We start from the raw sequence: 14,056 nt of genomic DNA on the forward strand, positions 1-14,056 counted from the left end.
GTACGTTTCATTATGATGATGGTTATATTATCGTTATTTTATTTAAATTTTAAAAATTATGGTTTACCGGTCATCGGTTTTTTGGAATACTAAAATAAATTAAAAAAAATTTAGGCATACTAAAATGTGGACCATGGTTACTTTAAATTAGAATTTTAAAATTTAAGTTCTTGACCCATATTATTAAAACAGACAGAAGACACATGGAGGGCGCGGAATATTATAGTAACGCCACAAAAGCAAATATGAAATGCGATTGAAATTTCGCGATAGTGTGTAATGCGTTTTTTTGTTAATATTTCTAAAGTATGTCTTTAATTATTAATGTTTTAATTACTACACACAATACTGGTAATTTACATTTGTTTTTGATTTTGTATTCGCTTTTGTTGCTTCACTATAATATTGCACGTATTCCATATGCCTTTGTTAATATAATCTGAGGGGATTGAAATCTATAGTGTACTGCTTAAGATGTTATACGAATCTGCACGGTTATAAGGGAGAATAATATAAAAATCATTTTCGCCAATGGTGGTGTCTGTATAAACTATAAATACAATCACATGCTGTTTTTGTGTAAAGCAATTAAAACGAATAATCTTAACGATGATTGAAGTATGTCGGTGTAAAGTTTTATCAGTAATAAGATCTCATAAATATTTCGATGGCTAATGTGTTCCTGAAGACGCAATTAAATTCGACCTGAGAATCAACGAAAGCTATTTTTGGTTAAACAAACCAAGTTCAAGGACTGGTAAGCAAATTTACCCAATTAAAAGTATTAGTTCACTTCAGAATCGACTCGGCAATCTATGTAAAGCCAATGCAAAATATAACTGACGTAGGATACTCACTTTATTGAAATAAAAGACTAATTACATATTTATCTAGGGAACAAAGCTTATTTCGTTTGCATTTTCTTTTTTTTTTAAACTTTTATTTAGTATTTTTACTCTAATAACATGGCCTTAGCAAAAACAATGGACATTGTTCAGAGTTAGTCAAAGTTACATCAAGATGTCGCTACAATCGAAAAGACGCCTTGTCAAAGATAGGCTTAAGTCACATTACAAAAAATAACTGGAAAGCTACTTGTACCAAATTCACTTTCTCTTTTTTAATCGAGCATGAATACATTTCAGTAGATATCTATTGTAATTGGTTAATTTTATCTGTCAACTTAGAAAATATTTTTTTTTATTTATTTTTACTATGTCAAAATTAGGGAATTATAATGCCACATTACTAGTATTATAAAATTTGTAATTTGATTAGTACCTAGAAAGTGTATGAACCGATTTCGTAATATAAATCTAAGCTATTTAGAATCTTAATATCATTTACTAAAAAGTTATTTATTAAACAGGATAAATTTATATTTTACCTGATATTTGCTTTATAATAACTTGATTAAGAATAATATATGTTAAATATAAATAAGAATATTCTCATAATACTTACATTTTCAACTTTAACTTTAAACACAAAGGAGAGTTAAATATGACCAGATAATTTTATTGATATAAATTGTTCGTGAAATAAAAATAATACTTTTATAAGCTATGATGCTAAAAACCTTTTATGCATAATATGCTAAGTTGTTATAACAAAAAAAAATTATAAATTTAATAAATATGTATATTCATAATACTTTGTGTTCGACACCTATTTACGATGATTAAATATATTAAAAACAGTTTGGTATAAAATCGTTATTTATTTATTTATTTGAAACACCATCGCCGTATTCACACAAAACCCTTATGTAATAAAAGTACACGGACCAGTGCAGTGTGATACACCACTACGGGCATTTACAGCACTGTTGAATTAAATAAAAAGTAATACACTCTTAAATAATATTAAAAACTAAAATACTATTTAAAACTTATATAATATTAAAAATTTAATTTTTTAACGGTGCACAATTAAAGAGTGTATTATTTGCAAGATTTATACATTGTTATATTAAGGTAAATAATGATTTTTATTTACAAAACATCTGTTATAATATCTCTCAACAACATATATTTATATTAAAGCGATTATAAAATTTAAAGATATTTAAGACGGAATTATCGATTTTGTAGTCACATTTTATTAAACACAGAGTTCTACTATAAAGAAAATATTTCGTTTGCGATCTTTTGAAAATTCCCGCTCTGGTGTTTCATAAATAAACCAATAGGGCAATTCACGTAATACCAACCTTCAGTACATTGCCAGAGTGATTGCTGATCGCATTGTTGGCAGCAGTGTCGACTGTTGCAAATGGTGGATTGCGTTACTTTTTCTCGTGCTCCGTGTAAAATATTTACGTAAAATAGTGCAAATCTTGTGGTGCAGTGTTTCTGACTAACAGAAACATGTCGGAAACACTGCCGAATAACAAAAAACAAGTTCCAAGGCAACTGGTGAGTGTTTATTGTTAGAATTTTACGTATTTAGACCCGGGTGACGCCATGGTGGCTTTATCTGGGATCACGTAAACATGAAATGGTGCATCGCTGCATCGTGTATCGATTTATGTAAGTTATGGGAGTGTGTTAGAAAAAGTATTTTTACAAATATTTCGTAAATGGTGATAATAAATGAGGGTCATCGGACTTGATTTTTTGTGCGATCACGCCGCGAGCAAGTTTAAAACGCGGCGGCCGTATTCATTCGCGCATGCGAGAAGGTGTCAAAATCTATAATAGTTTTGGTGATCGCAGTATTGCGATGTAGCGGTGTTGACAATGAACGACAAGTAAATTGCGCACGGCAACGACGTCGTTATCGGAGCATACCTAGTGGGCATCTGGTAGGGACGAAGGCGTAACCCTCCCGCGGGCTGGCGGAGGACAGGCGGCCAGGGGCGTGCGCGGTACGAACTACGACCACACGTCGAGTCGGCACGTAATCTAGTTTATTACTTAAATAATCTTGTGTCGAACAATTAAAGGCCGACGACGAGGCGAATGTCCAAAACATTGTTTTATTTGCTTACAATGAAAATATTCTACGGCTACACATTCTCCATATGACTGACTTCTTTGTTTAATAATTGTAAACTAGAGTACGACAACTGAAAAGTTTTATTGTTAGGCGATCGAATACTTTACAGCTTTATTTAGCTTATTACATATTTACGTTAATATTCATTAGCCTTGAAATGGCTTTTAAAGTAACCTACTTTATGAACAGAGAATTTTTTATTTATGTATATTACTATGTAGAGTCATTTTGACAACACAAAAAAGAAATTTTTCTTGCACTGTAACACTTACCCAACTAATTTTAAGATTACTTTCAATCGCTTGAAAAGGATTTTTTAAATTTATTGAACACTTATAATATAAAGATGAGTATATGAAGTTTTTTAAATTACATTAAAATTAATTACTTTTTAAAGTTTTACCTGAATAAAAAAATCCATGAGAATTTCATTCAAATGTTTTTCTGTATTCAAATTCAAATATAATATAAAATAATAATTACTGGGAAAAGCAAATTAGTAGATGTAAGGTTACATAAATTATACTGTACATTAAGTATTGTTTGTTTTTATTTGGAAGTTGATAAATATATAAAAAACCAATTAGACGAGTGTGTTGCTCTGAAATGCTATTAGTTGTTTTGATATATTGTATAAGCATGTTATTTTATATATTAAATTATAATATTTTTCACAGCGTGAACGTAAGCAGCGGAAACTGTATTCAGATGAATGGGCTCTCGGTGACGATGAAGCAGAGGGTGGTCGAGGATTTTCTCTGGCTGACAAGCTGGAGAGTCCGCGGTTTGAACACACTGGTGCCGTTGTTGAGATGCATGGCACGGACCTGACAGTGTCTTACCTTCAAAAAAATGGTTTTACTACTCCATTGCTGTTTAAAGAGAAAATTGGACTGGGGTTAAGGTAAATAATCAGACATTTTTATTCAATATCATAATTAAAATTATTTACTCTTGTTTTCAGGTGTTTTTAATTATATAAATATTTATAAATGTGGAAAGACTTTTTGCACTAAAATCTATGTGGTCTTAGCTATAAAATAGATTATCATAGTAATAATATATTGTGAAGATAACAACATAATTTTATTCCCTGAAATATGGTAGACAGCTGATTAACTTTTGTTTCCCTCAAGCAACTAAAAGTTTCTATATTAAATTTTGTCTCTACAGTACCATTCAAATTAAAAATGAACAATTATTTTACTACCAATTGCTATTAAAATTTTATATAGAATATATATACACAATTTACGTTTTTTTTATTATGTTTTGTTGTAAGTAATAATTGCTGGTGAATTGTCAATATCTTATTTATTTATCAATATATTTAAAAAAACAATTAAAAATTCTTCAACATATAACCAGTAATGCTTAGGTATATAATCATAAAGAAAATATATAAATCACAGAAAAAATAATTAAGAACGATTTAATTACGATTTATAGCTGAAATTATTAAGCATTCACACTTGTCCTAATTTTTAATCGCTATGTACAATTGTTTTTATACGAATATCGTGAAATGATTAGTGCTTAGCATTTTTATTGCTTATCATTAAAGTTCCAAGCGATTTACTAGACACCAATGGACGCGAATAATCGAAAGTGAAAACTCGATTCGAATTAAATAAAAACTTTTTACATGCTCTAAACTTCGGCTAGTTAATTGAAGGCAATATTGGTTTGTGGAAGTTGTTATTTTTGCGTAATATACCGAAATGATAGCAACATTCGATTTTTAAAATTTCTTCATCTAAAAACAAAAACTGATCTAAAGAGACATGTTATGGCTAAAAAGTTAAACAACATGGGTAATTCATCCATGAGTCCATGAATTTGAATGTCAAGGATAAAGTAAATGTTGCCGTGTGAAACTTTAAAATAGTATATACCGCGATATGTGTACACGATTGGAAAGTAAAACATATGAATAAATCGTGAAATTAATTGAATTTCATGGTACAATGTTGTTGTTAATATATTATAAAAAAAAACAATAATTTTTCAAGCTAATAACAGTTACAAGTAATTTTAAATAGTCCGTTTTGATGTGATTAAACCTAAAGCGTAGGTTAAGTTACGCATGCAGATTCTAACAATAATAATATTTGAAAACATAAACTAAATTACAAAAATGGTTATTACCTTAAACACCAAAATATTATCTAAAATATTATTCAAAATTAATGATTAAATTAAATTCAAAGTATTATAGTTAAATTAAACTTAAATTTAAACTCGACCGCAGATTTATGTACTCACTATAAAGAAATATATTTTATTGTGCAATACGTAATAAACAGACAACAATTATAGACAAACAAAAGAATAGTGCTAACGAATCCAAAAACATTGATCTAGATTTGCCGTTTAAGATAAAACAGGAAACATTTCAATATGCTTACTGTGCATGTATTATCTGTGTATGACAAAGTGATTCATTTCTGATCACGTACGCCTAAAGAAGCGTACATAATATTACGATTGCGTTCACATTACAGTTAGAGTGCGATTGTGCAATACATTGCTGCTTATAATCAATATAACTTAAGTTATATTTTTTAAAATATAAACATCTCAAGTTTATCAACCTTCGATTAATGTGAATACATGTAATTCTATTTTTGACATTTACATTTGACAATGACAGTTCACAGATCATATAAAACATGGTAGTGGTTTTAAAATAATCTTAATTAAACTGTGTGTTTTAACTAGAGAAGTTGGGATAGGCGTGTATTTATTATTCGTGTAACCCTTGTTTTTGATTAAGTTTAAAATATTCAAAGATCTATGATTTTGATTCGTTGTTCTAATTTAACTTAAAAGTTATTTTATTATAATATGATGATATATTTTTTAATATAGACTATTAACAATAATTGTTTACGTAAATTGGTAAGTGAATACGTTAATAAGGAACAATCACGATGTTTATTTTTATCTGTACTGCTTAGGAACGGTATTCACTTGTTTATATTTTAAATAATAGTGAAAGCACAAGTTCTTTCAACGATTGTCGACTGCGAAGGTGACTTTCGTTTTTTTTTTTATTTGTTCGATTACGATAAACACAGGTCTCTGAATTTTACGTGACTCTCGTGAACAGCAGCTGAAGAAATCCCTTTGTGTTTATTTATTTAAAAAAAAATATGGCTGAATCGGTAATACCATAAAGTTTAACAAAACTTTCCATAGACTTGACTTAAACTTAATTTTTCTGACTTAACTTAAAAGATGAGAATTGAAAGTGTTATAATAGTTAATTATTAAAACTCAATTAAATAAAAAAAAATAAACTATGAAAATAATTTAGAAGTAGTAATTTATCATTTTAAATGAATAAAACTATATTTTATATTATAACTGTCCTAAATAGCTTTGCTAATTTTTTATTAGAAAGTTCTAAGAATTGGATATTAGCGAATAATATTTTAACGCCTTTGTTGTGTAAATAGAAAGTTTTACGGAAGATTTAGAATTAGTTTAGTAAAAAAGGACATTTTTAATTAAAAATACATTTTTATTGATATATATTTTTATTCTCACTCATCAGTTGAGTAGTTCAACATAGAAGAGGTCTTATAATATAAATAGTAGAGTGTTAATAACACTGCTGGTGATACTATTAACCAGTTTTCGTAATGTTACTTTTAAACGAGTAAAACTTAGCATCACTTTCCGAAAGATTATAAGATAACTAGAAGACAAGTATACAATTTTGTTCTCTATCTCTCAGACTACGTTCTCGTTATTGTTTCGAAATAAACGAATTCTATTTTTAAATAGAATCATTAGAACTTTATCGAATTAATACATAATTTGATTTTGATTAAAAACATGTGTTGGTAATAATGCAGTTTATCAATTTTTTTATGTTGGTAACATTACATTTTAAGAAAAAATTGAAGTCGGTTTTTGGTTTACCATACAGTCTGGAAATTTGTGGATTACGCACGCCGTATAATTGGTATATTAGTATTTGATAATAATTATATTTAGTAATGAACTAGAGAAATAACATTTTTGTAACGTTAGTTGAATGACTTGACATGTGACGGACAGATGGTTTTTATTCCAATTGTATTATACCTGTTCCATTTCTGTAATAAATATGACATCGACGTACCTTTAGTGTTCCAGTTACGCTAACAAATATTTAACCGCTCGTATCGTTTACGTTCCGTCGCCTGTAAAGGTCACGCCGTAACTTTTGTTAATCACATTGAATGTCATCTAATGTGCTCCTATAAATAACGTTGTTTAATTAATTAAATTAAATAAATCTGTATTGTTTTGAGAAAATACAAGTAGTTATAAGAAGTTCAATTTGGCTCGATCTATTTATAGATACCTACCTCAAGTGTAACGGCTTAATGAAAATATAATTTTTTGAGTTTCAGTACTATGTATGAGAACCCCAAAATCGATTACTTTTTTTTTTATTCTTTCCTGTGGAAATCCTAATGCAGTTTACAGTATATAACTACTTAGCTTCAACAGTATAGTACTTATAGTTTCGAAAAAAGTGGTCGTGACATAAGGTCTGTCAGACAGACAGAGAGACCTGATGAATTTTATACCCATATATGGGTTCCGTTTTTGCCATTTGGCTAAGGAACCTTAAAAGTTATCCCTCTCTAGTATAGATTTCATATAGCTTTTATTCTTCGAAAATTACTAACAATTTAGGACATTACAGTTTTGGTTATCTTTTTGCCAAATGTTCTTGTGACCTTGAATTATACAGAAAATAGTAATATCACAAAATTCGATCGATGACGACTTTTGACATTTCATTAGGGTTGATGGTCCAAAAGGGTTAATACTTGGCTCTGTTGATTTTTTTGGATAACGCGTATTTTTATTTGAGATTTTATTATATCACTCAATCTATATATTGATAGGTTTCGACATTTTATGCAGCGCTATGAATACGTTGTTTTTTGTGTTTCAATTCCATTGAATTGCTGGTTATTTTTGGGTTTTAAAATTACTTCATAAAATCTGAATATAATATAACCAATTCGAATCGTCTTTTACAAGCACCATGGTTTAGAATGCAGAAACTTAGCAGTTGCACTTTTAATAAATCAAGAAATGGCTATCTAAAAAACTTTTTAATAAATATTTAAAAAAAAATATATTCTAGTCTACGGAAAACAGCTTACTGTACTTGTAAGTTTTAATGGAATTAGTTTCATCGATATAATAAGTGAACTCCGACCAGATATTTATTTTGTTTACGCATAGTAAACATAAGCTATAGCAAAATTGCGCTTCGGACGTGGGCAGGTACCGGGCATTAACGGTCGAGTAGGTACGGCCGGGGAAATGGTACGTGAAAACTTTCAAGTGTATATTGATTGTACTATTTCTAAATTACTTAAATATATTTGTAATATCATAGATGATACGACCAGGGGTCAATTCTACTAATTCAAATTATATCGCAAATGAATTAGAACGTAATCGATGCCCTTTAACCAGTTTCTTATTCCACTAACACGAATTCGTTAGATAGAAGTAATAAGAAGTGTCGTAGACAACAGCAACAATAGCCTGTAAATTCCCACTGCTGGGCTAAAAGCCTCCTCTCCCTTTGAGGAGAAGGTTTGGAACATATTCCACCACGCATTTCCAATGCGGGTTGGTGGAATGCACATGTGGCAGAATTTCTATGAAATTTTTCACATGCAGGTTTCCTCACGATGTTTTCCTTCACCGCTGAGCACGAGATGAATTATAAAGATAAATTAAGCACGTGAAACAGCGGTGTTTGCCTGGGTTTGAACCCGTAATCACCGGTTAAGATGCACGCGTTCTAACCACTGGGCCATCTCGACTCAGTGTCATGTGTTGTCGTATAATATTTATTAATTTAGTAGAATCGCCCCTAAGTGCAAGTCGGTTTTAATATTCAGTAACGACTCTCACCAATGTTTTTACATGTACACGTGAATGAATACCTAGTATAGTAATGTTCCAGTTTTAATGACAAGTGTGCCAGTACGTATAACATCTTAGATTCCTTAGTTGGCATGGTTTATGCAATTGTTTTACAATGCCAGAAGGCTATACTTAGCTCTGGTCGTTTATAAAGTCGCCCTGCAAACACATGTTCATGATAATAATAATTCACTTTATCGTACACCAAGACTAAACAGTTAAAACAAAATATGGCATTGCATAAGCAACTGCGTTATCTCTTCCAGGCGAGCTCGGCCTATACTATATTATTCCTCACTAAATGTGCCTTACCGACGAATTTAATATTATTTATATAATTTAAGATTTAAATTGATCTTAGATGTGGACCAATTAAAATATCTTTCTTCAATCTGCGTGCCAATAACTGTACTGTCAAACCATTTTACTTTTTCAGAAGCTTTATTCGATATCCTTTCGAGTTATGCGATCCTAGTACCTAAGAACAAATATATTTCTGTATGAAAACTATATTTAACGGAAATTGATTTTCATTTTCTTCGTCGGTATCGTCCAGTAGTTTATTGTGAATAAACTGGAGTTTTCACCTTTGTTATTATAATATTGAAATGTAATATAATATTTCGATTATATAAATATCTCGATTTTATTGGCACACTTTTCCGGATAACATTTTCGATGTTATATTTAGATTTTGGATTGATTATAATTTGAGGAGAAAATCACGGTAGCTTACAAGCTTTTTTTTTTTAATATGGCTTTTATTTGTGCCCAGAGGGCACAGATTATTTCGCCAATGTCACGTGCGAAGCTTACAAGTTGTTATATGGACGAAGTTATGTCATGTCGCTAGTTGTGTGACTTGCAGCAATTTTTTTTTATAACCTGTGGTATTGATTCTATGATAATCAAAGTAAATATTATTTAGATCTGAGAATAATCGATGAAAGAAACGGTTTCTGTGTTATTGGCCATCACCGGCCATTGGCAAGAAACATTGGCGCTGTAAGAAATGTTAACTTTTTCTTACATCGCCAATGCGACACTTGTTTAAATTATCTTCCTTATGTACAGACATACACTGGCTCACTGACAGTCGAAACAGAACAATTATAAGTATTGCCTTTTGCCAGAATACCAGATGTCTGGGTAGTAGCTACCTAGACCTTGTATAAAGCCCCACTGTCAAGATTCATTTCATTTCCAAAGTGTGGTTTAACATGTGAACTGTCTTATTACTTAGGAACCTTTGCGTACAAAGATTCCTTCAGGAGCAGTAGCATTTTGTACGTTCTTGTTAATGCTTTTGTAAAATCATATTATTCAATGTCTTACGAAGCTACGTTTTATCAATTCGAGTAATTGAAAATTTTCATTTATTATCTTAATATTATTGTGTATTTTTTTGTTATTTATGCAAAATATCCTTAATCATACGATCATGGAGGTTTAAATAAAATTTTAAACGCTAGCGAAGCTAAAATTTATAGCAATTACATATTCCTGCGCTATGGTCTACTTCTTGTTAGGAGGTCGAGAGTTAAAGTAGTGAATATGTAACAAGATTTAAAAGTCATTTCTTTGTTTACTATATAACCTTATCGCGGGAAAAAGTCGTTCACAGATAAAATATACTCATGAGGTACAAATTGAATTAAGACAGAAAAAATAAACATTTTCTTTGAGTATTTGCTCTTTGTTATTGTGTGTAAGTAATGCTATCCATATGTCAAGGATCGTTGAACTATTGTTATGGTTTTCTAGTCCGAATTTTTATTCCCTATTGTGGCTTTTTTATATATTATATTATATGTGGTATATTTTAATCGAAGAAGAAATACGGATAAACATTTGATTTATGTATGCCAAGATATTTGCTAATATTTCAGCTATATTGCACGTTACCTACAAAATTTTTCATTTCTTTTGAAAATATTTATTTATATTATTCTATTTATTTATTTTAGGCTATCACTGAACATTTTTACATCATGATCGAGATTTAGTTATGGATTTGTAACATAAGAAACAGTAAAAGAACCTGTTACAGTTTCCTTCCTTTTAATAGTAGGTACCTATCTTATTCCACTACGCTACACCAATGCAGCTTTGTGGATACACATGTGATAGAATTTCTTTGAAATTTGTCACATATAGGTTTCCCTGCAATGTTTACTTCACTGTCAAATAGATGAATTATAAGCACATGAAAAAACAGCGGTTCGGTCGATTCAAACATGCAATCATCGGTTAACATTCACGTATTCTAACCACAGGGCCGTTACGACTCTTTTACCCTATTCTGTGCACTAATATTATATTTATAGCAATTTTAAACTTATCGGATTAAATACAATATAGATAGAAATGCAAAGTATTCTCGCAAAATATAATTTGTATATATAAAGTTTTAATACCAAATAAACAATATTATAATGTTAATAAATGATCTTAAATAATATTGATTCGATTCGCAGTTGTATATGAAGTAAACGAAAATTAGTTTAACTCGTAGCTGATAAGCTCGATCTTATCAATCAGTGTGATTGTACCTAATACTCGTGCAAATCCCTCGTTTTCGATTGTACGTGTGTTACGAATTCACTTGTTCAAATCAGGTCAATTTATATTTGTTTAGGTAACACTATATCACGGTAATATTATGTATTATTTATGAACAATAATAATAGATAATTTGTTGCTATATTACTATCTTGGTTAATATCGAGGCATGAACCCATTTCATATAACTTTAATTTTATGTATATGTCAATATGTGTAATGAAGTGATCTCTAGGTAATTTTTGATTACCTAATTATTTTGTATCTTTATAGTTACAAATATATATTACCCTTACTGAACGCTTTACCTGTATGTAAATTATTAAACCTTATAGCGCACATTTTGTTCCCTCGAGAGGTAAGTTTAAAGAAGCTTATGTCCTATCCAAAACTCATTATCACCATACAAAATTTAACCCAAATCGGTTCAGCGCTTTAAGCGTGAAGTGGTAACAGACAAAATTACTTTCACATTTATAATTATACTAGTTGTCGCCCGTAGCTTCACTTGAATTTTAGGGATCGGTTATCAGATGTAAGCTGTAGCCTTTGTCCTCATTTAGGGTTCAAGCTGGCTTCATATATAATTTTATCAAAATCGGTTCAGTGGTTTTGACCTTGATAGAGTATAACGCATTACATTTGCTCTGTATTGTTTTTGCAAGTAGAAGATTCTTTCATGTGAAGATAAACTTGTCTAACGTTTGTAAGACAATATGTTACGTGGCTTATGGCATTTGCAAACATTTACAGATTCAAACAGACATCCTTGCAGAATTGTTTTGTAATACATTATTCTGCTGACTAGAAAGATTGACACGGACATGTTTGCATTTTTAATTTATACTATTTTGGAAAAGTTGTGTTATAATTATTTAAATTGCAAAACAAAATTTGTTTGTATATTATTTAATGATCAAATCATCAAATAATACTTTACGCGAATTTTTATGATTCATTTATCAAAATAAATCAGTCCATCGTCATAAACAATTTTAATCACTATATGATATTCAGTGCTTTATTCACTTATATTGATTAGGGTATTAGTGACAGAGTTATGCGTTCCGCGCCAATAATGTTTATGGTAAGGAAGATCTTATCAAAAGTAACAGACCTCAGTCTTATTTCAGATTTTGGATATACATAATTGTTTTTCTTTATTTTATGTTATGCCGCCTTTTGCTTTAGACTGTCTGATAAGGTTTTGTCCAATATTTTTATTACCTTTGTTGGGTTTAACTTTGCAATGTAATTTCAATTATGAATATTTAATACATTTCTCTTCATTAAACCGGTTAGTGATTGATGATTTTTTTAAGTAAGAAAAATAATTTAATTATAAAATTGTCAAGTAAAATCTCATAAGGCTGTAGTGGAATATGCGCATTTTTAATATTGCAATATGTATTTCACGCTTTTAATCTAAATCGATGAAAATCATATTAGGTGATACAGGTCGGATCTTTTAAATACAACTACGCAGCGCTTCAGCCATCAAGCCTTTTCCCGGAATTATCGTGTCCGAGAGAGATGCAATTATGCCCGCCCGCTGATAGATACCGCCCTATATGTAGTTTTATGTCACATAGCTCGAAGTTGGAATGATTGACGTAATGACGACCTCCGTGTTCGAGTGTTGTGTACACCGGTTTTCATGGGTACGCCACTCCGACCCGGGTTCGATTCCCGGCCGAGTCGATGTAGATAAAAATTAGTTTTCTATGTTGTCTTGGGTCTGGGTGTTTGTGGTACCTTTTATTTTGGTTACTTCTGATTTTCCAAAACAGTACAGAGTAATGTATGTAATGTTGTCTCATATTTATTATTTATTTTTATTAATGATTGAGATTATGTCCATAATATCTTTAATTATAAATGTTGTACCTCAAAAAAAAAAACAAAAGGTGATACTTTTCGATTTTAAATACTTAATGAATATCAATGATTCATAAAATTATGCTACTTGTCAATCAGGTATTATATTAAAGGGAGGTAAATGAAGTACGACAAAATGATAATGCAACCTTTGCACATAGCAATGGTATTGTGGGAGATATAAATAACTAAAAAGTTAAGTTAGTGGTTAATGGTAATCACAGTTTGTACCAAATGAAACCAAACTTGGGAGTCATAAAATATCCCTTGTTCTTTTAATTGTAATGTATATGTATAACAAACAACCTACCTATACCTTTCGACCTCAGTTTATTTAACAAAGAAAATGATTGTAAAACAATCGGTTGGAAATTTTTATCTCTAACAAAATTCAGCATATATCATTCGAAAATCCAGTCGAATTATGAGAAGCGTAATAGCATAATGTTCTAAGTTTTCACTAAAATTTCAGCAACATTTTTATAAGTAGTCGAATGTTGTGTTGCTATCTAAGTGCTCAAATGGAAAATTAATAGTGTGGTCGGACCGTACGTGCATTTCAGATATGTTCAGGGCTACCAAGTTTTGAAACCCAATATCAGGACAAATTAGCTAGTATAACTGGGCGTTAGGTTAGACCGAAAATTATTGACGATTTGGCTAT

General features: G+C 30.3%; 1 protein-coding gene across 2 annotated transcripts in view; it reads left to right on the forward strand.

Moving 5' to 3' along the window:
- The first annotated feature begins 2,236 nt into the window (after nucleotides 1-2,236).
- Nucleotides 2,237-14,056, forward strand: part of LOC124532738 (jmjC domain-containing histone demethylation protein 1) — a 35,625-nt gene continuing 23,805 nt past the window's right edge. For both annotated transcript variants that reach the window (XM_047107787.1, XM_047107788.1), the window contains exons 1-2: nucleotides 2,237-2,417; nucleotides 3,678-3,904. In XM_047107787.1, coding sequence (XP_046963743.1) covers nucleotides 2,370-2,417; nucleotides 3,678-3,904 — 275 coding nt within the window. In that variant the 5' untranslated portion in view covers nucleotides 2,237-2,369. The remainder of the gene's footprint in view (nucleotides 2,418-3,677; nucleotides 3,905-14,056) is intronic.

This window comes from Vanessa cardui, chromosome 10, assembly GCF_905220365.1.
Source record: "Vanessa cardui chromosome 10, ilVanCard2.1, whole genome shotgun sequence".
Taxonomy (NCBI): Eukaryota; Metazoa; Arthropoda; class Insecta; order Lepidoptera; family Nymphalidae; genus Vanessa; species Vanessa cardui.